Source organism: Wasmannia auropunctata, unplaced genomic scaffold (assembly GCF_000956235.1).
Source record: "Wasmannia auropunctata unplaced genomic scaffold, wasmannia.A_1.0 LD336076.1, whole genome shotgun sequence".
Classification (NCBI taxonomy): Eukaryota; Metazoa; Arthropoda; class Insecta; order Hymenoptera; family Formicidae; genus Wasmannia; species Wasmannia auropunctata.
In genome coordinates this window covers 6,894,096-6,919,890 of record NW_012026814.1, presented here as the reverse complement: position 1 = coordinate 6,919,890, position 25,795 = coordinate 6,894,096, and the positions used below count along the sequence as shown (strand labels likewise).

The window sequence follows — 25,795 nt, the reverse complement described above, 5'->3', positions numbered from 1 at the left end:
TCATTTAAATATTCTAATCTTTAAGATCGTAAATTATACTGTCTGACCCGCGCACGCCGTTTCTACGATTTTGCGGATCAAGCGAGATGAAATGTACGATCAAATTTTCTTTTCTAATAATCCATCGGTCTCGATCTCTTCTTTTATCGCACCTTTGTTCTCCATTTTTCTTATCAGCTAGCAGTTTACTTGTTCTTATCGAGCACCAGCCGAGCGAAACGCAATCGGATTTTCGAGCTCACCTTCGCTCTCTTTCGAAACTCGATCGCCCGCAGAACTATCATACTTCAAATTGTCATCGCACTTGTCTTCGCTATCCTCTCGTCCCTTTATTGCATCTTCCTCGTGGTTCAGAACTGATCGGCGGATCCGAAATTGCGAAGGAATATCATCCGCCCTCAATCGATTGTCCAATTCGCATGTGTGCGATTCGGAAAATAAATAAATAATTGATTGTAATTTTTTTTATAAAATCGACACTACCGTTCTTCAGCGAGAAATGTAATAATATTGCAGTTAAAATGATAAATATTATAAATACATTATATTATACTCTCTTTTCTTTCTTTCTTTCTTTTTTTCTCTCTCTCTCTCTAAAATAATTTTGTTGGATCATCAAATAATTTATTGAATATTTACACACCTCTGTCAAGTCATCAGAACCAAATGAGTAAAAAAAACCAGATCTATTCAATTTTTTAGTACTTATTTTATATAGATACTAATTTGTACCATCAGATCAATAAAGATTTTGTTGGATACTTTACTCTTGAGCCTAATAGAGTTTTGGGATAGTTTCCGGAAAAAGAGGCAAGAGTACAAAATCTGAAACTTGACATTTTGGTGGCACAAATTATAGCGTTTCGAGTTTGAAAGCGACGAATTTCACTCATGGTAAAGACTTTATTCGTGAGGCCAATATAGTTAACTTCAATTGAGTTGTTTCGTGAGGAATGGATTAATATATTAACTTTTTTTATGGTACAAATTAGTACAAATTCAGTTCTTTGCATTTTTACCTTTGTATTATTTTTTTCTTTTTTATGTGGTTCTGCTGGCTTATAATATTAAGCTCCACTTTTTTTTTCAAAACTGCACGGAGTACAAAATCTTTATTGGTAATACAAATTAATACAAAATGAGTAAAAAACTGAACAGGTCCGATTTGGTTTTTCTCATTTGTGCTGGCTTAACAGAAGTAATTTAAACTGGTTGCTAAAATATCAAAACGTTTTACAACAACGTTCATCATTTTTTAACTTGATAGACCGCAGAGCATTATTTTGACGAAACATTTCATTAAATTTCGATTTCAGTTGCAATCTTTATATCGAATATGAAATAAACCATTATGCTTGTTTTACCTCAAGCCAGCCATTTATTTTAACTGCATCGAACGACTTTTAGCTCAATTCTGCCTCCAGACTGCGCCGATCGACCTCGTCGCTGATCGAGACGGCAGACTCCGGCCGATGCGCCGATAGTGATGGTGAATTTCGGCCGTCGCTTCCTGCCGTTTCGCAATTTCGTCCTCGCAAATCCATTTATGTCCGTTCCCTCAGTTCCAGTTCCTCGGAGTTGCGTCGTGTCGGTAGGTTTGTTTGTCTCGCCCGACGGGAATCTAACGGCCCCGGAGTATCCCAGGCCGGATATCCTTGTCCCTGACATCGTCGTCCATTCGAATTCGCTCGGTGTTTGCTCTACCTGCGGGACATCGGCGAATCGGTCGCCCGTTTGGTTCGTGTCGTGAAAATTAAACATCTTGACCCGCGCGATTAACCGATTTGGCTGGGCCGTCGTATCCAGATGTACTCCAAGTACTCGCGGGCATTTCTCCTGTGAATGAAGTTTCTCTCGCGCAAAACGAATGCCTCGCAATGTATATGTCAAATCAGATTTACAATTAATACACAATAACAGAGATATGAAGAAACTTGGACATAATCGAGAAGAAAATGCACAAATTCTTTTAAATATGTAGATATTAAAGTATAAAGTAAAAAAGTAAAAAAATCAGGATATTTTCTGGATCTTTTATATCTCGACATACATACTTGATGTTCAAAATATATTTGTGTTACAGACACATTGCCTTTATTAAGATAATGATAATATTATTTTATATTATTACAATTAATTAATTATTACTTTTTTGTTTTTATTTTTCATTTTTCTTCTAAAAGAAAGGGAAAATTCACGAGTGCACTAAGATAACAAATTTAATATTTTTTGCTTTCAGCAAAACTGTTAGATGAGGCATTTTTTCAACAGCAATTAAATATTTCGTTTTATATAACAAAATGTTTAGTTGCTTTTGCGAAATACATTTTTTTGTTTTATTCTGCTAGATTTTAAATAACAAAAATACTTATTTATATCAACTAAATGATTTTGTTTGGTATATTTCAATCAAAATTTTAGTTCTAACAAAACGTTTTTCGTAGTATGGCAAATCAAATTTTTACAATGAATAAGAGATTATTTTAAATCAGGTTCTGCAAGCTATATCTAGCAAGTTTATATCAGTATGTTTTAACTTTTTAACAAGCATGATTTTGTGAAGACCTGAGACGATGCAATGAGACGATCGATCGTTCTCAAATTCTGCATTCTGAAAAATTCAGAGTGATTCCTCGCGATACACAGAAGTATTCTAATTATACTGAGTGTTCTAAGTTCAAAGACTATTAACATTGTTCGGCGCAAAATTAGATCTCTTTCTCTTATTATAGCAAAATAAAATTTAAATTTTTCATGGAATTCAAATCAACCCCGATCCTCCGTCGAAAATAGTTGTGAAATATTTGATAGATACAGACGCCCTGATATTTCTGCGTCAGAACGTACAATAAAACTGCTGAAAAATGTTGTTTTGAATAAACTGGGACACTGTGGGCAGCGGGGAATTTAATTTGCTGCGTGCAACGCATCGTTCGCCACGCTGTGGATTGACTGATTCGGGCATTTCCTGATACAATTTCCGGGGATTAGAACGTGTTTCCACGGTATTTTACGAAAACACGCCTCGCTGTCGCATCCCCCGTCGTCTCCGCTCGTTGCACGGACAGGATGAGCTTCGGAGCCAATAAAGCGTAGATCCCTCCTTTGTGTACGTGGGACGGGAATTGCTTTTAGTCTTTCAAATTCTTGCGGATAATGTAGCCGCTTTGTAAACTGCTTTCATCTCATCCCACCCTCCCCTTTTTCTCGTTCGTTGTGCATACATTGGTGTCGTGCCTTGCAGGCTGTCTCTAACGCCACCGCACTTTCCTCGTTTCACGAGTGGAATAGATCGGCAAAAGCAATTCCAAAACTCATCGGTCAGTCGATTTTTCGGAGCTTTACTGGGCTTTAAGACGTATCGGGCAGAGTCGCGCGCGAACTTTAGCCGCTATTGCACGAGCTAGGATCGACGAGGTTTTATTCATCCTCCTCTTCGATATCCCGTCGTGAACCCGTTTCGCGAACGTTTGCGAAAACCTGTCGATGTTGTCGCGCAACGTTCACCGTAACATTTCGTTGTGAAACCGTTGTTCGAGTCCCTTTCGAGATTTCAGCGATCAACTACGGCGATATCTCGTTTTCAATTGCGAGTAAACGATAAAAGTATAGGTACGTCGAATTTATTTTGATCGCGATATATTCTCCGCGAGTTCTTCAATTTCCCCTCCCTTCAACTCAGGGTGAAAAGATCGATCTTTGTGTGTGCGGCCTCCGAAGATACAGATATATAGAGTTTTGCGGTTTCACGGGGCTGACCTTCCGCAAGGTTGGCGGATGAAAATGGGTGCGCGAGGCCGAGGGGAGATATTTCCATTTGCCGATGCGCAATCGCCATCGGGAAAGCGACGAGCCGAAGGTATTCCATTTCCGGGTGTGTTGTACCCCGGCGTGGCACTGTCATCAACAATTTATTTGTTGCTGGAAAATGCATCGATTTCTCTGCTGCCGATCTACTACTTCCGAGCAGTACTGCACTTTCGGCGGATGCTCCCGGTTCATCATCCTTACATCTGCAGGGCGGTCTCGAGGCGGAAAATCAATATTTGGTATATGTTCTTCGAATGAATTCTCGCGCGCGACCGACTTTCCGTTTGCAAATATTTTATATTGGAAAAGCTGCTACGTTCTTCATAATTTTTAAATCCTCACAGTCAAGCGTATTAGACTACGATTAAATTCTTATCCAAGTAAAGTTCGTCAGAAGTTAATTCGTAAGCTTGGTATATGTATATATGTATATTGTTTAATTCGTAAGCTTGATCTCCAATCGACATCTAATTTTTAATAGCAACTTTTCGATTATAGCTTTTGTGAGAGTGTCTCTCTCTTTTGTGATTTTTGTTCTTGTATCATTTTAAATATCAAATATTATTCATTTTACTACATCAAATGTGTGGCTTACTACATCAAATGTGTATGTTATGAATAAAATAATAAAATAATATTTTTCATTGATTAAATCGCTTTAAGCGGCATTTATATAATTAATTGCATTGTCACATATTAGCTGGCAATATCAATACGTTTTGAATAAAATAAATATTTATACCGTCACGAGTGAACATTTTTCTAAAAAATTGCTTAAAACTAAATATCAAGCGATATCACTTTATCTTTCGATTCGTAACAATACAATGTATCTTTTGTTAATATATTTTTATTATTTGGCATCAAAGTATAACTAAATATTGATACGTAGTTGCATAAATATATTTGACCGGAGCTTACACGAGCACTCTTGTGCAAATACTAACTTTAACGTCATCTAACAATTCCGCAATTCTTCTCGATGTTTTCGCTTCTTATTGCACTTATTTGTTTAGCCTTAAGTCTTTGACGTGGCAAGTCAATGTGTAAACTGATTCCGCGTAGACTGTGTTACTTTCGTTTGAACGGGAACTGTAAGTGCACTAGACGCGCGCGGCTACGAATGTCGAATCGAAAGAGAAACGACAAAGTGGATCCCGCCGCCAGTAAGTCGCGTGAGACTCGATTCATAAATAAAGGCGTAACGGGTGTATTTGCCGGCGGAAAATAAGGGAACCGTGTGCGTTTAATGCGAGAATAATGAAGCGAGCGGGTACCTAAGGGTACACCACGTAAACCGGATTTGTCGCATGTCGCATTATGCGCGTGGATAATATGCGACTTGACGTTTTACCTACACGAGAAAAATGAGTTGTTTAACGTATTTATGGCGGCGAAATCAGCTGGTTCTCTAAATCCCTTTTGTATTCAGTCGATTGAGATAGAAAAATGAGCATGCAAAATCACAGATTTTTAAATTTATTCCATTTTTTTATTATAGCAACACATATTTATCGACAAACAGAACGACAACTGGATGTTTCCTGCTATTATGCAATAAATGGATATAGAATGAAATAACTTAAATATTACTCTGAAGAAAATCCACCATTTTTATTAGCATATAATGCAAAAAGAATATACATTTATACATGAACTTGTAAATAGAGGCATAAAGGAGACAAAAAATTGATTGCTTGCATGGCTCAGTGATATATTCAGTTCTTGGAAAGATTTTCTACGTGAGCAGTCATTTCCATGAAAGAAATTTATCTGGAATATTTTCGAGGCACAAAGAGTTACGGTTATTAATATTAGAAAATAATTATATTTAATAGTTTTCAAAAGCCCATTGAATATTGGTTAGAAGATTATTAATTTTTTTTTTAGAACATATCATTAAACTGTATAACTATAACAGTCAGTATAATTCCCTCTAATATATTTATATAAATTCCTGTATACATGTATATTTTTGGATTATGTATTCAAATTTACAGCAAATTTCTTTTAATATAATGTTTAATTTATTTCGTTTTGTTCACTTATTGCAAAGTAACAGCTATTATATATTTAATTTCATTTTTTAATTGTCGTTCTGTCAGATTTCTATATGATAATTATGCATAAATTCTATGCATTAAGAAAATCAAATTTTTATTAACCGATGCATCACGTTATCCACTTTGACGTCTTGATTATTAAATATTATTATTGTTACATATTTCATTATCCTATCCAGCAAGTTTCCAGTAATTATTTCGATTAGTATGCAAGACGTTAATTAAGGAGTGGATAAAAGCAGCTTTTACCCTTATTAAGTAACGTTACGAAAAATCGCATTTACGCTCTAATTAGCCGTGTAACCGCCGCGTCATTTGCATAAAATGTCCTCGCGTTCCCTCCACTATCCAATTTCTCTTTGTCTTAGGACGCGTAAAATTTCGAGGAATACGAAGGGAAAATCCGAAATCAAGCCGAATCCGCTCTCCGCGATGAATCGATGTCGTCATCTATGTGTACGTGCTTTATGTTTTATGCATATTGTTTCAGCGCGCGCGGCGCGCGTTGTGCGAAATGCAGCCCGGTATGTACATGTGTGCACGTGTACTAACCGAATACGAATACGAATTCGCGCGCTGCCGTTGCAGAGACACACGTACGTTTCGAGGCATTGCAGCGTTTTCGACCGTCAAATTCTCGCGTATCGCACGGCACGGTCGAAAAATGGTTCTCCTCTATCCCTTATTTTAGTAGTAACTCGGCAAATTCGCCCTCCTCTCTCTCTCTCTCGATCCCTATTCACATCAAGTTTTTTTTTCTTGGAGACTTCGATTTATCGGCAGGGGGACAAACAAAACTGAAATTTTATATTATATAAACAATGTGCTGTCGTAAAGGTTTCACAATTTTTGGAAGGCTTTTTAGGTGAAATGATACCGACGTGCACTTTATAGCACTACATCCATCAGAGTGAAACAAGTCGTAAAGTATTTGGTACCACGAAGAGGATTACATGTTTAGATAGATGTTTCCAGCTTTATCATATTAAAACGTAATTTCTGAAACGTAATTTTACATTCGAATTCTTTGCCGAAGGAAAAGCTCATCTCCTACGAAAAAAAAGCTAGTTGTACATATTCTCTAAACAATTATATGTATTTTCTTAAATGCATTTACAAAATTGTATTCTTAGTATTTTTACGAAAATTCTACTTACGGATACATTTTTCTTGCCAAGAAACTATTTTAATTGCATAATCATTTCGAAGCGGACTTCGCACGACGTTCTGTATATCAACGAAAAATTCGTCAGTCTTCAATATGATATTTTCGCGCAATCGAATCCGCTCGATGCTCGACGCCGCTTCTCGTTCGCAGGGATGGTTATTTTTCAGCCGATCGTAAGTTTCCTTCGGAAGCGACGCAATATTTCAGGCGGAATCACGTTGCGCGCTCCGGTACGCGGTGGCGTAACATCGCGCAGCAGACGATAAAACATATTTCGCGTTCCTCGCACAGACACGCGTCGCGCGCACCCGGTCGTCGCGCGTCGCCGCGCCGCCGCCGCGCCTTCCGACGAATGCATGCAATAACGCGGCTCGCGAGTGCGCGTATCCTTTCGTATTAACTTCCGGCACCCTCACCGCTGCCATCACGCGTACACGTTTTCACCTCGTGTGCGATTGCGAGTCACTTTACAGGCGAATCGCGCGTTTTCTTTCTCTGCTTTCGCGATGACGCGTGGCACGTGCACGCGTGAGCGGTAAATATGGATGCGCGATAATATGCTGGGAACGGCTACATACAGTTGCCCGTATACGTACGTATGTCTTGTCGGTGGTGTCTTTTTCTGCGCGCTGATATCTCACGATATAGCACAATATTATTCGCTGTCGTGTAACGTTCTTCCCAGGCAAACTTTCGCGGCTTTCAGTGATATTTTATAGTTGGTTGACGTTACTCTTTTATTCCTTCGTGGATTTGGTGAACTAAAATACTAAAATCTTTTTTTTAATAAATATTAATTTAAGGTAGCGGACTAATATATATTACAAAATACATAAAATTTATATAAAATTTAAAGTACATAAAATATATATATATATATTGAATTTACTTTACAAATTTTAAAATTAACACTTTTACAACTATTTCAAAATGTTGCACATGCTTGTATGTCTCTCTTTCGTATTTCTTTCAGAATGTTGAGCGCTGCGCAATTTGATTAATTCTGCACAAGCTAAATGTTATATGGTTCATATCATAATAAATAAATACTTATTAATAATCAAATCGTATCATTAGTCAACGTTTTTCACGATGTTTAAATATTAAATCTAGTGTTAATAAAATCTTTTATGTTGAAATAGATAGCGAACATTTTTTATTTATAAAGTAAATTTAATTTATATTGTAAAATTTTGGATAATAGACTTTATGTGTTTTATTCTTTAATGAACAGTATTACCATTTAAAAAATTCTAAATATTTTAATTTTTTGTGCGTGTATTTTATGTACGTTATTTCATTAATCTGTGCTAGAAACATATTTTGTAGATTTCTTGATGTAACACACGTTCTATAAATAAAAAAGAAAATTAATTGTTTCAATATTAAAAAATTTTTTTTATTTAAGTTCGTAATTCGTTACGACAGGCTTGAAGGGCTCGATGCAACAATTGGCTCTAATTCACATTTTATAAAACGGAGAATATGAGTTTTAAGGTTTATCATTTTAACTTTAGAGTTTATTTTTTCGTTGTTATAAAATGTAGGTTAGCCTACTATTGTGACAAGCCCTTCAATTTTTTTGAAATAACAGAGATTTATATTTTGAAGTGAATTCATAATATTAACGACTTAATGTTTTACAAAGAAGAACACGTTTACTACAAAATAAGATCATCCAAAGAATTTCCGTATGAGTTATGTAAAGAGTATTCTCTCCGCGAATGTATGCCGCAAATGGAGTTACCTCTGCTCTGCAATTTTTCATTTCTCTGTTTTGCGACGAAGGAAGGATGAGGTGCATTTAGCTTGCGCGACGTACGGTCATATCCCTCTCGAAAGTTTGCGGTTCTCCCGGGAATAATTTCGATAAAACGGCTCTTATCGCCTTTATCGGCGATCTTTCTTCCGTGACTCCGTGATTCGAATCCGCCGGTTTTCGAAGAAGGAAATCGCGAAGGTGCCATCATGCCGGTCGTTCGCAGCGGCTTAAATGCGGCCTCCGTTCCGAACTAAGAACGGTTTCCCAGAGATCTCCTGTAGATTAAAAGTCTCGATCTTAATAGGCAATCGGATTGATTCCACGAAGACCGCCTCCGCGGACCGGCGGGACCTTGAAGCTCCTATTATTCTTACAAATTGCGAGAACGAAGGTGAGTTCTCACCGGACCACCGCGTCGAGTGGGATTCGCGCGTTACATGATGCTAATAGCGATTAGTCTTAATGTCACGCACTTTCGCGGCGCACGGCGAGAGAAACGCGCGCCGCGGTGATCGATGGTGGGAACGTGTACGTCACTTCGCGGTGCCTCCGTCTCGGAATGCGGGAGAAAGGGTTGATCGCGTACCAACCTCGACAACAATCGGTCGTGTCGCCGGCTCGGCGCGGCGCGGCGTGGCGTGGGGCTGGCTCATTCGCAATACGCCGGCGAGCACTATCGCGAAACTATAAATAACTGTGATCTTTCGAGGCGTGGCGGGTTGAAAATTATACGCAGCCGTTTACATCGGCTATACGGCTCGCTCCGCCGGTGGCACGTAAAGCACGGTGGGCGTGAACTATGGCCGGTGCACACCAGTTGCATTAGCTCGCTCATCTCGGTCGCAATTAACTTTTTGAGAATTCACGAATTTTGGGGTCGCGCGTTAGTGCTTATCCCGGGATACTCGCGATTTCCACGTTCTCTCGTAGATTAACTCTCCACTCGTCGATTCTCTCTTTCCCTGTCCTCGTCTCGTTTTTATTGCGCGATCGCGCAATAGTTTTCTTCTTCCTTTGTTTTATCAATTATTCTTATTTCACGCGTATTCGCCAATGAACTTCTATCTCCCGTCTGTTTCGTTAATTCGATCGTATTTTCAAGCGAAACGTAGTATCTTTCATACACGGGAACATATTCCTTCTGTTTTTAATACATGCTCAATTTTACCTCGTACGTGGTGAAATAAATTTGTAGGTCACATATTACTCACATGACAGATACTTTATTGCCTAAACGTGCACGCCAAAAGAAGCTATAAAATAAAATGCGCGGCGATCGAGATACCTATACGTGTTTACAATAGTAAATGTGGATATTTTTATATCAATTTATAATACTTTGTCGGCTGAACCAGAATACTATATCTATGAATAAACTTTGCCGATAGTTTATAAGCGGCAGATATAATATTAGCCGATCAATTTTTAAAATTATAAAGATATCCTATAATTAGATTTATTTTATAATCGTTATAATCCCTCAGATAAGATAATGGAGAATAAAGTTAGCTTTTTCCGACTTTTGAGACAAGATAATTATTAGGAATTTATCTCTTTTCTAAAAAAAAAAACTACTAATGGGCTGATTTATAGAATTTATATAGGAGATAAATATCGACAGGTAGATGTAGCCTGGCATAACAACGCAGAAAGAGTCTTTGCTGTTCTCTCTGTTGTTCTTTGAGGACTTGGTCGAGAAGGGAAAACTCTTTAAAAAAGGATCCAGATATTTAAGAACGCGAGAAAGGCAGGTTTTCTTTGAAACGCTAACGGAGAGGAAATAGCTGAGAAAACACTGCCGCCGCTATTTCGACGGCTTGCTCGAATACTCATATGCCCGACGTCATTTCTTTCAGAATTCTGTCTTCGCGATAATTCATGGGAGATTTGCGATCGTAACGAGCAGAATATATATCACTGATAAATCTCTAAGCAACATCTGTCTTATATACGCGGCAATTTATGAATCGCTTGAATTTAGTGCGATAGTATATACGGAAAGAACGATTTCCGCTAAAATCTCTTGCCTTACTGAAGCATCTGAAAATTAGATACAGATATAAAAATAATTTTTGTCGAACTCTATGAAAATAATTATTTAGGACGCTCATGCTGGTTGCTAGAATGTCAGAATCATCCAAATTAAAAGATTTTTATATAGATCTTTGTGTGAGAATATTTTTTTAAATTCTCACAAATATAAATATATCTGTGGAAGAACTAAGAAACAGTTTCATTATAAAACTACGAAAACATACATTTTGCCTGCGTGTAACAAGTTATTATACCATTGTAATATTAATGTAGCTGCAACATTTATTACAAAAATGTTTAAGTTTCCACTTTCACGCTAAAGACAAACATAAAGTCTATTTTAAACGTTGTATAATTTGTGTTAGAATTCCATTCATAATTTCATACATTGTACATTTTAATGTATGCATGTTTTCTAACTTTTCTATTTTTTTGTATTACATGTGGCACACGAAATTATAAATAGAATTCCATTCTGAATTTTGACGCGAATTGCAGGTTGTGGATGTAAATTTTGCAATCTTCTGAGAAACGGAACTGAATAAGAGAGCGATATATTGCGATATCATATACATATATCTTTACACAGTTGCTCAAAGAACCTTTGCGAATTGTCGAAATACACGAAACCTTCCTCCTCCTCCTCTCTCTCTCTCTCTCTCTCTCTCTCTCTCTCTCTCTCTCTCTCTCTCTCTCTCTCTCTCTCTCTTTCTCTGGAGATTGAAGATTATATAAAATTGTATACGCTATATGTTATGTACGCTAATTATATAAATCACCCTGGATTTACATTGTACCTCGACGACTTTACGAGCGACGCGTCGGTTTGTCGCGCGGAATGACACAACGCGATTTTTCGCACGAGGAGAATAAAGAGAGTGGACACAAGGGGCGGTGGTTGTTGTGAGACGGGGGATGGTGGGGAAGAGTAACGCGGCTCGGTGGTATCGATAAGCTGATTTACGATCGACGACCGTGCGCGCGATGTAGAAACGCTCGCCAGCAAGGAATATAGCCGGTCGTAGCGCGATGGCGAACGTGTCCCGGAGGTAATGCATTTTATAGTGGACCCTGCGACATTCCGCTGCAATTCGGTCTCACCGCGGAGACTCACCCTGCTCCCCCGATGACCTCTCATCCTAGCATTCGGTTAAAGCGCGGTTGCCCGGGTTGGCCTCGCCACGACCGACCGTCTTCCGTGCATGGGCGCGAGTTCGTAAAGTCGCGGCCGCTACCGTCGTCAACAAACAATGCTGATAACGTCGATAATAATTTACGAATCGTATTCGAAACGTATAGATTCACAGCGTTTCGGGAATGTGGCGAAGCATTTTGCGAAACACATTCTCAACGTTCTCGTACTATCGGGCGCGCGACAGTATTTGACAATTATCGAGGAAATGCGATTTCATTTTTTAGATGGTGGAACGCGGACGAGAATATCTCGTGAAAATATAGCAACTAATATCGCGATTCGTAATTGCTGTTTAATTCCGCCGCGCGTTTCATCGTCCGCGGTGTTCGTTTCGTCAAACATAAAAATGCCGTTAAATTGCAGTCGGAAATTTAAAATCTGCCTATAAATATAAAAAATTACAAAATGCTAGCGAAAAAAAAATACCGAGTAATGACTCAGTAAAGGGCAATTACAAATCTGTCAGCGTGTCGCGGAATAACATTCAGTGCTTCAACAGTATCGTGCTTCAACCATGTAAATGAAAAACGCCTGTAGCTAGAACAATTTTGCTAAAAACAGTGGAACGATAAATAAAACGACGACGGTGCACTTCCATTTATGAAAGAATGTAAAAACTGCATGTTTAAAAAATTGTGATACACGGCAGAGAAATGTTTCATAATAAACTCTGCTTACGGCAGTAAATAGTAAACATGAATTATGTTACGCAATTTGGAATGAATTCTAAAATTTTTCAGCTTTATCCATTTGGCTGCAGTTAATCACGTACAATATTTGTTACTCTGATTAACCAAAATAAATATTTTCCTTAATAGAAAATTATAAACGTGAATATATTTTTTGGTAACATGCAAAATATATTTTTACGTTGGATTTAATGTTTTTTGTGTTACATTTAATTATCTTCAAATTTTGGAAACTGCATTTTATATAAAAAATCTTTTATACAAAATACACACGTTTTTTATATAAAAGATTATTACCATTGTAGTGAACATACCAGTAAAATTTCTTTTTCGACGGTAGGGCATTTATACCGCGCTTAAATTTCCATCCGTCATATTTCTCTGCCACGAAAGGGGTATTTCTCTTGCCGAAATATCTTGGTTTATTAAATGAAAATATTCAAATGATATTTCCTAGTTGACTGCTCCCTCGCTGCGGCACGGCGCGGTAATATTGCCGGAGTTCGGAGCTTGCGCAAGTTTCTGCACTATAATATAACGATATACCATTGCATGCGTTAAGTTTACACTAACAGTCGAATAAGATTGCCATAAGCTAAGGATTTTGGACTGCGATATCACTGCAGTAGCGCTAATCTTTACATGAATCCTTGTGTTGAAGTTATCTTCAGTGGATACACGCAAATCCTTTATACACATCTCGCAGTATTTACTTCTTTTCACTCTATTCCTCGTATTCAAGGAAGTCTTGTATCCTTAATCTCTTTAATTCATTGACACTTGTTCCTCACGATTTTTTTTGTTAGAATTTAATAAGAGCACAGGTGTATTTTGTGAAATTTGCGCATTAAAGTGCACGTAATTTTGAAATATTATAGTCAAACCTTAAACGATCTATTCGCATCAAATTTTGGAACAGAAATTTATAATTTTAAATACCATGTATGTAAATTTTTGAATTATATGAACATATATATTATACTGTTATATATATTTTGAGTATTTTGAATTATGTAATCGAACTCGCCTTAAACGATCTCTGTAATTTATGTCAAAATTCAGAATAATTTTATCTGCTCATTTTATTTACCGTACTGAGAACTATCAAAGAATCAGAAAATACATATATATTAATATTATACATATATTACACATCGTATATTAAAATACATGCGACGTAAAATATTTAAATCGAAGCATGACAAATTTCTCTATTTTGTCTACCTTTTTTATTTTATCTAATTTGTTGTGCTTTTGATGTACGTGTATTTTAATATATATTTTACATACATGAGCGAGTTGTGACTCGTCTAAAGGAAACTTTATATTACATATTTAATATATGCATATACTGATTCCTTAAATGATTTTCATGTTACACGGCATATAAAACTATAAATAGAATTCCGTTGCATTCTGACACGAGTTTATAGATCGTTTAACGTGAGCCTTAGAATAAAACGTACCGCAATAATTGCTCTCTGCGGAAACAATCGTTCTTATAATAAAATTTCCATTGAGTTATTGCGAGAGCTGTTAAGCTAGCTTTCCACCCGTCCGAATGAAATTTCTTGGGACGATTTTTCCATCGTTGCACTTTTCGTATATCTCAGTTGCCGGAGTCTGCGTTCTGGGATATCGCGGTAGCATATTTATATGGATTCGCATAATCCACGGAATTCTCATCGGCGCTGCGCGAACCAGGACGAGGGGGAGAGGAGAGGAGATGGGGAGGGGAAATTCGCGTCGCGCTTGGGAGTGCGAGTCAATTTGCGCAGCCTTTTGGAGGAGCCTTAAAGCGGTTGTCACGTTAATCGAATAGAGAAATTTCCGCGGCCACGCGCGGCCGGTACACGGCGCGGTCCGCGCGATTCCGAGTGCGCGAGCGAACGAACAATTTCGTGCTCTTGGCTGCGTTTCAAAGCCGTTCCGTGGCCCTCGAGGGCCGTTGCAGTCGAGGACCCGCAGCCGATTAACCTAAATCCCCGCCATCCTTTTTGCAATTCACGCGAGCCGCGATGGGAAAGCGAGATTCGCGTTTCCGCGCTCAACCGATCGAAAGAAACTGATAATGGGCGTGGCGCGAGGAACGATTTTCTTCTATCTCGCGGGAGCGATCAGCTCGCGCAGCTTGTAAGGCAAACTCGTGTGAAAGCTTCGTGTCCGCTAATAATACGGGCGCTTTATTGAAAATTATCACGTCGACGTCGTGCGACTGTGAAAACGTGATCAGAGTGGTTAGTAATACTTTTATGATACCTTTTATGATTCTTCAGAAAATTTCAGTTGAAAGGGATATCTAATCAGTATTAGCAACATATACATAATTATGTTGTACAAGAATTAATAATAACTATAACGTATTAATTAGGTCTGCGTGCGAGCATTTTCATATTTGCAGAATAATTGAAAGTGTACGATCGTGTAGATTCAACAATTTAGCTGCACCTGCATGAGTTTGTGTTGTTATACTGTTAGTTTTCAATTTAAAGACTTAATATTCAAATTAAACGCGTATTAGCGATTACTTTAAATATAAAGGTCGTAAAGATTGTCGCATTTTGCGCACGACGATCGAGATTCGACAGTAAAGGAAGAAGGACCAAGTATAAGAGCGGTTAATTGCTAAAGTTCCATGAACGTCCGTGTTCCCTTTTTCTCGTTGTAGCGCTTTTGCGTAACGTTTTCCCTAAGGATCCGAATCGAACGATATATATATATATATATATATATATATGTATATATATATGTATATATAGGGAGCACGAAGGAAAAAAAACCCAGATTATTCATTCAGCCAGAATGGAAAAGTTCGTTCAACTTCTCCTCCGCGAGAGTCAGTGTTTTTAAAATGGATTAACTCGCCGATTGAGCGAATCGAGCCCCGCAGCGTCGGGGAACAGAACACGACCGATCGATAAACAGATTCTATTTATCTTGTTCCTAGTACGAACACAAAGCGCAGATAAATAAGATGCATGGACGAGTAAAACACGTAATTGCCTTTGGGACAGTATGATGGTGCGCTATTTTTCATACGCCACAAAATCGATGCAATTTGTATTATCTGATGCCGCCTGAGACGCGTCATGTATTTATGCTTAATTCTGCTGTGTGTCCAAAGCTTTAAACTCACTTTAGACGACCTATAATTCGCGTCGGAAAATATAATTCTGTTTATAATGTTATATGCTGCATACATCAAAAAGACATTTGAAGAGTCAGAATTACACGTATGAGATATGTTGTATATTAAAACATATACACATTGAATATGTGATGTAGAAAATTATAAATTAACGCTATCCTAAATTTTAGATCTTCTAAAGTAAATTTAACTAATAATGCAGAAATGAATAATTGCCCGATTTACTTTACTAGAATTATTCGACGCAAAGCTTAACAATGGTAAAGATTAGTGAACTCTAGTTAATACAAATATTTAGAGTTTATACTTTTGTATTTACGAAGATAAAATCTGTGTTTAATCATTAAATAATTAATGGTCGAATAATATCGATTTTTTGTTTTCTATTTGAAAATTATCATCCATTTTTTTCTCTTTTCTTCCTTAAAATTATAAACTAAAAAAAAATTTTTAAGTTATCGACACTTCTTTGTTGTAATTTATAAAATTGTTGAACGTCATCAGCGGTTTACTCTTTCAATTTTTATATGGTTTTGTATGGAATTTAATATTATTTAATATTACCCAATATGTGCCAGAAGATAAATGTGATTTATTAATGTCGGTCCGTAACAATCAAACGCACTCTGGCCTGTGCACAATCGTACCGCGATTGATTGCGGTGCTATTGGCAATTTTCAGGCGGAATCTGTTAGCTCGCCGTGGTGTTGAAATGGGCCAGTCAGGTAAAGGCAGGTCTCCGATTTTACATAATTGCATAAAATATGTACGGCTATAAAGTGTATCGTACGTGTAGCGTACGCGCGATTTCGATGGAACTCGAGACGGTCACACCGTGGGTGAAAAGCTCGTTTGGTCGGAATTGATTTAATTTTGTCTTTTAAGCTGCCGCTCCCGTCCAGGAGCAGTCTCGCAAACTTCAAAGGCCGTTTCGGCGACCGCTAATAATTCATATGTAGCCATGTGCGAGGAAAAGTGGCGAATTATTCCGGCTGGAGAGTAACAGAATTACAAAGCGAGCGGTTATGCATTCGCGCAGATGCATGCGGTTGCCGCTTCCGTTCGCGCGTGCGCGCAAGAGAGAGAGAGAGAGAGAGAGATTCGAATGTCAGTAGACGCCTACATTTTGTTAATGAACGCGGGAAGCCGGCCTTGTTGCACGGCAAGCTGCAACTAGCTACGAGAGTCGGACATTTATTTCTCTCGCGTATCGTATCTGCGCGCATCGCGACAACGTTTATTGCAGGCAATGCGTAATATCATCTGCAGAGACAGAGAGAGAGAGAGAGAGAGAGAGAGAGAGAGAGAGAGAGAGAGAGAGATCTGATGGTGTTCAATGAACGTATAAGTGTACTGTTGTCTTTAAAATTTTAAACATTCATGTGCCTACGAGATTCGACGTTAATAACATATTCATACATAAGGAGCTTAAGAGGAATTTCATGTTTGTGCGTTGCGTTTATAATTGCAAAAAAAAATAACAGTTTGTATTTCCTGTTATTTTGCAGCATTAATCTTGGGTCTTCGCTCGTTGTAACATTGCGTATTTATCTCTATCTCATTCCGCGTGGTGCAAACCCGTATAAAAACAGTTCGTTAAAGCCCGTCGCATTTTCAGAATAAATATGTGGGTTGTATCCCACGGTGTATTTACTACAGCAATTTATTAGATATACAAATAGCGAAAATTACGAACAAGGTGACGTGTGTTGTCCGGCCGCGTATATATCGGTGTCCCGGTGGATACAAATATATAAACTCGATATCGAATTCGTAAATGGCGCGATTAATCATGCGTATCATCTGAATAAATAAATAAATATTTGCAATAAATATTGTACGGCGCGTATACGGCGGGGACTGGCGCGCAAGGCGCAACGAAATTCTTTATTTTCTCCAAGCGCGGATAAATCTTAGAGTCTCGTCTGTAGAAACGATCGCGGTTTTACGGCGGGCATCCTTTGAGATGTCTACGTCGCGGTCGGTTAATACACTTACGACGCGTTATAAAACTCTTTACGACAACGATATTCTCTCTCAAATGTGGGTGGGTATACGCGTTCTATTTTCTATACGCGCGACCAGAGAGTAAGGCGACTTTTCGGGTCGCACCTCTTCGCACCCGCTCTCTTTTTTCAGTATTTTCCGCCCGTTTTTCAGCTTTATCCGGCAACTCGATAAATTTTACAACGGTAAAAGCCGGAATTCGCCGCAGTTTTCCTATTTGTCGGCAAATTCGCCCGGTCTCCGCGCGACCGGGCTGCTGTATGTTTTATTTACTACGTGAATTCTAACAATACTTTTTTAGCGTAGCCAAAATTAGACAATAAAGTGAGATGATGTGATATTCTGTTAATAAAACTTAATTTACGTAATTAGAGTAAAATAAATTTGTTATTTTTTATAAGACTGAGATATGACATTAAAATTACATCGATTAATTAGTAATTAGTAACAGTTTTTTTAGTTTTTTCAACAAAAAAATTATAAAAAGAGTACATTCGAACAAAATATTTTTTACATCTTTTACTTAGATAGATGTACTTTTAATTAGATGAATTTTATTATATTCTTATTCAATATAATAATAAATTTATACGTAATATTACTTTAGGTTGAAAATATTATACGATAAAATTTAAATAAGTTAGACAAGGCACACAAAAATTTTTTGATGATGTGATTATAAATTGACTATATGACTATTAGAATTAGAATGTAAGAAAAAGATTATATTTTATATCTTGCGGAATTAATTATCAAAAGTGAGTATGAATGAAATGCTGAAGATTTGTTTAAACAAAACGAAGGCGCGATTGACGAAATTACGCTGAATGTGAATCGCGCTGAATCGCGATTTTTAACCGCGTTCCACCCTGCTAAACATTTCGCGTGAGGGCCAATAAAACGGCGCAGCGGTGAAGGGACCAGGCGACAGCTTCGTAAAGCAGTGGACTATTTGTCAGACGCGGTCCGCAGGGATAAAGCAGGACGTTAGGTCGTACGTTCGCCGGCTGAGAGAAACGTATCGCGATTCGTCGCTCCGGCTTTCGTCGACCGCCGCGTTGAAAATTCGGAAAAATTACGTCGGTCTCCGACGATCGACTTTTTCCCAAAAGCGAACGTAAAATTCTTCCCGAACGTTCTTCCCGATTCATCGCGGTCACCCGTGACGACCGGATCGTTTCTATTCATTTTTCAATTGTCGCGGAACGTCATCCCCGTTCTCTCGCCGCGTGTATCCCGCGTTGCGCCCGTAAAACGCGCGACACAACACCATCCGATGCTCGATGATCCTATTTTTCATAGAGCTCGTAATTTCATAACAGCGCAGCTTTTATTTTCGCAGGACTTTTTTGCTCGGACCCTCTTCCCTTCATCCTTCCCCTTAACCCCCCGCTCGTTGTCCAGCGTGAAAAGCTCTCTATTTCTCGCACGATTATTTTTGCGCTAGCTGGCTGCGGAATAACGCGTCGCCGACGCGCGTGTGTTTTCATTTTTCGTCGCCGACGCCTTCTCGCGCGAATCGTACAGCTGTTTACAGCGGCCATTTGTTCGGGGTAACGTTCGGCGCGTGTTATACGTGCCATTTATTTTCGCGACGCGGAGCCTGCCGCACTTCCTGTCGCGGCTCCGCTACGATAATCCTGCGGAATGGACGTCGCCGTACAATTAGGGGGAAGCAGCAATGTCTTGTGATCGCGCCTGCCCCTCCTTCTCCCCCGATTTATTTCGCGTCTCTACGATTTTTCCTTCGATCTCATCGGCTCGAATTGACGTTTTATAATTATCTTTTACGCTTGTAAAAAAGCTGGCTCTCATCGAAAACTCATCTTGAAAATTACCCCTCGCAATCAGTTTGATCCTCTCAAAGGGAGCAGTTTCTTAAAATCACGTACACATGTGTGTTGCATTTATTATATAAAATGTACAAGTTCCACGACTGCACGCGTATACACATGTATTGCATGTATTGTAAAAAGATTAATCTGCCTTGTAGAGGATTAAAAAAAACCAGAGGAAACATGATAGATGTTTACGTAATGCGTATGAATTCTTTTGTATTTCTCGTATATAGTCTTGCCTTTTCTCCGCGCGTCGGAAAAGTATATGCGAGAAATGTGTTTGCGCATTTCTTGAGAGAGAATGCAGCATATTATAATTTTTTTATGATACTTTATATCTTTAATAACAACGGTATAAAGTTACTATACGTATTTCAATATTTCGCCCGACGGTTTTGCAGCGCAAACCGCAGTTTTAAGAAAATAGACGCTAAATTAAAAAAAAATGAGAAAAAATTATAAAATGCATGTTCAATAATATCATGAGTAATGATAAAAAGAAAATTTATTTCAATAAAATATATTACATCAAATAATAGAATTGCAAACTGAATCTATTATAAAATATGATGTTGGCACAGATTTCATACATGTATATATAATTTCGGCATTCGGCTTTTTAAATAACTAATTATTATGAATAAATTATGCTAATACATGAATAAAGAGAACCTTTCTCTACATTTTCGTGCCAGGAACGATTCTGTAGAGTAAACAATTGATAAACAACTTCGAACATAGTACAATTCCGAACGAAATAAGATTCGAATCCAATTTTCGAGGTTTAAATTCGATTTTTTTCTATTTGAAGGTACCTTATAATATCGATATCGATCACAGAATATTCATAACGTCATAAGATCTAAACTATACGAAGTATCTTCCTTCGATTTGACTGCGTCATTTTATCTAGTAACGTAAGGTCGGTCTTTAGACCGTGGTCAGTAACCTACATTTTATGTATTTTCCCCATTGGTATTTTAGATATTATCTGTGAATTTTGTGTGTGTGTACGTGTTGCAAACTGGCACGTGAACTATCACGCGAGCTCTCCGCAAGCTCGTTCCCTTCTGGTCCCGTCATGCCTCTTCGAACCCCATTCTCTTTTTACCTCTGACCTCGGCCTGAACTTCGAGCGCACAGATTACGCGTTCTTATTTTACCGGAGCAACCCTGAATTTCGTGCACGTGACGAGCGATCGTTCGTCATATTCCCCGTTCACGTGCATACGTACATATCAGTACCGGCAGCTTTCGTACTGCATCAATCGAACTGCATTTTGGCGCAAAACGCCACTTACCCTTGATTCCGTGACGATGCGAAAATAACGGCCTTCAACGAATCTATATGCTCGCGTGTGTCCTGTTATATATACAAAAATAAGTTTTTAGCGTGTAGATGGATATGAAATCGACTTTTTCTAACATGTCAACTTTCTTATTTTCAGGATGATCCCCGCATAATGAAAGTTGGAGACAAGAAACGTTGGATACACGACCCGAATAGTAAGTGATATATTATTGAAAATATCTGCATGAATTTATGAATCTTGAATGCACAATTTCTAATTCTTGAAAGAGTTTATATAAGTTCCTTTAAATCTTAATGGATATCTTTAATTATTAAATCTTCTTTATATCTAGAAATTAGCTATCCTTTTATCCTATTTTTATATTATTTAAAAATAATATAAAGTAATACGAGCAAACGTTTTTAAATCATCCACGTGATATAATTTTAGGTATATAAAATAATATATAAAAGACTTTCTTGAGAATATCCAAATATGAATAATTAGAGATCAAGTGTAATCCTTTTCAATGAATGTTTGTACATGCAACGACACGATGGTTTTGCGCGAAACCTAAATCAGATTTGGTTTCGTCTATGTCCAATCATGTATGACGGTTAAGTGAAACATTTAATGGCCTGTATTTATCGTATCGCGCGATGTTCGCACAGATAATTGGCATTGTCGCTTGATCGCCGGTCGAATTGCGTTATGGCGCGTCAAATGAATTTCACGGCGGCGTGTATCCCCCCGAGCGCGAATCGTCGGGCGCGATGTCATCGGCCGCCTTTCGAATGCCTCGCGATTTTTCGCACCGTTCTCCTGCCAGTTGGCGTGCGCGCGCGCTCGCGAACTTTTCGCACCGGGAGGATCGTAAAGCCGGATATACGTACGACCGGTATGAATTCGAATGGAATCTCTCCGCCCGTCGACTGGTTCGCTCGGCGAAATGTGATATTTATCACGAGCGTTGCCGCCAAATTCTCTAGAAAATTTCAAATATTATATATATATATATATATATATATATATATATATATATTTCGCGAACGCGTCGCGCACCCGGCTGTATATATCCCGAAAATCTGAAGTAAAAGCCTGGAACGATAGACGGGTTGTAAAAATAACGTGAACATCTCCATAAAACATTTCATACGAATATCACGCAGCGAATAATGTGCCCGAACAAATGGTATTTATTCCTTTTTCTTTATAAATATTTGCCTATAGCATTTCGAGATAGAATTCTTGAGTTTGACGTTTCAAGCTTATATTCGCTATTCGTTTTATATGCCATCAAATGTTATTAATAATATATACAACGCATACGAAATTATTAGAAACCGCGTTGGAAAACCACAATTAAAGAGTTTTTTTATTTCCTATTAGATTTATGTTTAATTAAACTTTAAAAAATAATTACGTAGATCGTACGTAGAAAAAGTTGCGTTAAAAAGTAATCAAGTTAGATGACGTTTATGAATTCAAAGTTGCGAATAAAATTAATAATTTCCATACGTACATCGATGATTAAATGAAAAAGAATTACGTCGAACGGATTTAATGCCAGCGCAGTAAAAAAGAACGTGTTGCCTTTTTAAACGTTTCCGATTTGAATAACGCCGTCGTTTAAAAAATTGCTGGATTCACTTCGCCGAAGATTTGTATATAAAAGACATTATATGTGGCGCGCCGTTAGCAGGATGGACTTATTAATAAAAAATATAGCATTATATTTTTTATTAATAAATCTCCTATTGTAATGCAGATATATGCTGAGAAAAATGGGGGATGAATTTATAGAGGATGCACGCAGTTGGATGCAGTTTATCCCGTTTTTGCTGCAACGTTGCTTTACATTTTCCTTTTGTCTTCTCTTTTTTCTTTTTCCCTCGACTCTCTTTAAATCGGCTGTGACGCGTCATGTATCACTCAGATGCTTATGAGTCTTTTTAATTCATATAAACGCTACCCTTTTTAATTCACTTGTACATGTATTGCGATCTGTACCAGATAATTATACATATCTCTACTTGCACATTTAACTATAATTGCCTAAAGCACCTCAGTGAAGTTAGCGTCTCATTTTGATATAATTGCTCATTAATTTAACGGAAACTTGAAATAGATATTCCATATCAATTATATTTCTATTTATTAGCGCTCATTTATCAAAATTCTTCTCAAGAATTGTCAAGAATTTTAAAACTTTTTGAGAAGTCGCTAGAATTCTCTTATTATTAAGTTCTGAAAATAAGGAGTTCATTTTTCAGTGTTTAATAAAGCGACATGTATGTTGAGCTCCCAGAAAAGTTTTAAACTAATTTTGCACGTTCCTTTATGTTTTAAAATTGGTTTAGAGGTCGTCTAAATGCTGCATTATGCATATTTAATATGTACATAATTATATAATTGATATTATACATTATACTATACAGTATACATATAAAGTACACGCTGTGCGCAACATGACGTGAAACTATTGAAACAATCACCAATGCTCGTCATAATCAAGTGAATAATTCCGTTTACCATAATTAATAATGAGTGAACATTCTATGAATGCCCAAAACATGAATGTTATATTGCACTCTATAGTCGTGAAGATTTAACGTTAAAAACGCACGCTTTGTTCTCAAAAATGTATTTCAAATTTATTTGACGACAAATAGATCAGAGTTATTTTATCAAAAATAATTAGAGACTACCAAACTATCGCGTGAAGATCCTTTGTAGGAAGAAGAAAGTGTGTAAAACAAATCTCAATTATAAGACAGTTTCGACGAAAATGACGATATTCACACCGTCAACGCTTCGAAGTAGTAAAGCCGTCGCTCTCTAACAATTTTTTACGTTGAACGTTGGTGATTGGGTGGAAAAATTTTCAACAGCTACAGCCGTTTAGCCGCGCGATGATGAGGATACGTTAAAATTGATGTGCGCCTCGATCCATTCCTTCCAATTTTCTTTCTCCGAACTACCGGCGCGCGTGCGTTACAGCAAATTCTCAAGTGAAGTCGCGCTATGATGGTCGTGGTAACGACGCGATAGATTTCATTTCACACCTCTTAACGCGAAATAGTTTAAGGTTCGGCGAAAGCTGAACGACGGAAAGGATAAAACGAGTCGGGTCACGTATTTAATACCCCTTTCCACGGGAATCCTCTCCCACGCTCGATTTTGCGATGTTATCCGCGTTGATCGCGCCGGTTCTCCTTCGGGCGACGAGGCAGGTAGTACACGTTGCATCTTTAATTCTTAGGAGTTGATCGATGTTCCATCGGCTGCGCGTGATCGTTTTCTTTAAGAATACCACAATTTTCTCTTGTTATTGAGTTGTCGGCCACCGGAATTTCATATTTGGCGGTATTTCCGTATCGTATCAGTGCATTGATGACTCGTCATCAATTTTCATGGCAACTTTAATGATGGAAAAATTCCAATGTAATAATAACTCAAAATTCCTTTACTAACTTCTATTATACACAGAGGAAAAGATTTCTTTTGATTTGGTATTCCTTTATTTGACCGATATTTGTTTTATTGAAACAACATATACTTTATACGAAACATTATTTGATTGAATAACAATTTTGTTATTTCGTTCAAAATACCTCTATTACTTGATGGAAATACTATTATTTGAAATAATATCTTTTAACCAAATCATGTATTATTTGATTTCAAAAAATAAATACGAACATTAAAACAAATAATTTATTTATATGAAGATAGCAAAATATTTGATATACGTTGTTCTATGCAATTTATTTAAGACGAAGATATACATTATTTCCAATTCAAACAATCGTTATTGATTCAAATATTGGTTTGTTTGGATTCCAAATAACTAATTTGTTTGAATACAATAAAATTCATTAAACCGAAAGAAATCGTTCTCTCTGTGTAACGCAAGTATATACCGTATATTTAAAAATGTCAAATTAATAAAATTTTTTTATCTGTGAGTAAAAATTTATATTGGCTTAGCTGTTCGTATAAAAGAATAATTTCATCTATGAATAACTTGAAGTTCCCTGTGAATCTTATTGAAATTTTAATGATTAAATAAAAATGAAAATGAAAAGATTGCAAACATATAAAACATCGTGGAATGTTTGAATTTCAAATAACAGATTTGTTAATAAACTTAGAATAGAGTTCTTGTTAAGAAAACTTTAACAAGACATTGCATTCTATTTCTTTAGTATTTTATGTCAAGTATTAGCTATGGAAAATATGGAAATGATTTAAATAATTTTAAGTTTTTACGGAACGATAGGGAAATTATTCGACGGGAGGAAAAAAGGCAATATCTCATACTCTGCCGCGTACAAATTGCGATAAATTATGCCGAGCGGCGATACACGTGATTACGCGTTATTTATACGTCTTAATTATGCGGTATTTATAATGCGCGCTCGATGAAATGGCCGTTCACGAGGATCGCGCGAACCGGTGGCAGGCGCACAAATTGATGTTTCAACATGCGATTGCATGTAATTGGACTTGACTGTAATAATAACGCGATCTTACACGATAATGCGTATGCTGCAAACACCTAATTATTATCTGATAATGTGTATCATAGTGCGGAGGAAGGTGTGGTATAGTCAGTTATCGGGTAATGCCTGCATCAATTTATCTTAACGCAAACTCCGTGTACTGTCGAATCCACTGCAGTCGTGTATCCGGACCGTTTTTGCTCGAGCAATCCTCTACTTTTTTTTTAATGCGAAAAGCAGCCGGTATTTCTCCCCTGGAGGAATCGTAGTGACATATCGGGTAA

The 25,795-nt window shown here is 37.5% G+C and overlaps 1 protein-coding gene across 1 annotated transcript in view; it reads left to right on the top strand.

Annotated features, from left to right (window-relative positions):
* The window catches only part of LOC105449423, a 119,811-nt gene that overhangs the window by 41,835 nt on the left and 52,181 nt on the right, over positions 1 to 25,795 (top strand). The window contains exon 2 of the mRNA XM_011688647.1: positions 21,163 to 21,220. Coding sequence (XP_011686949.1) covers positions 21,163 to 21,220 — 58 coding nt within the window. The remainder of the gene's footprint in view (positions 1 to 21,162; positions 21,221 to 25,795) is intronic.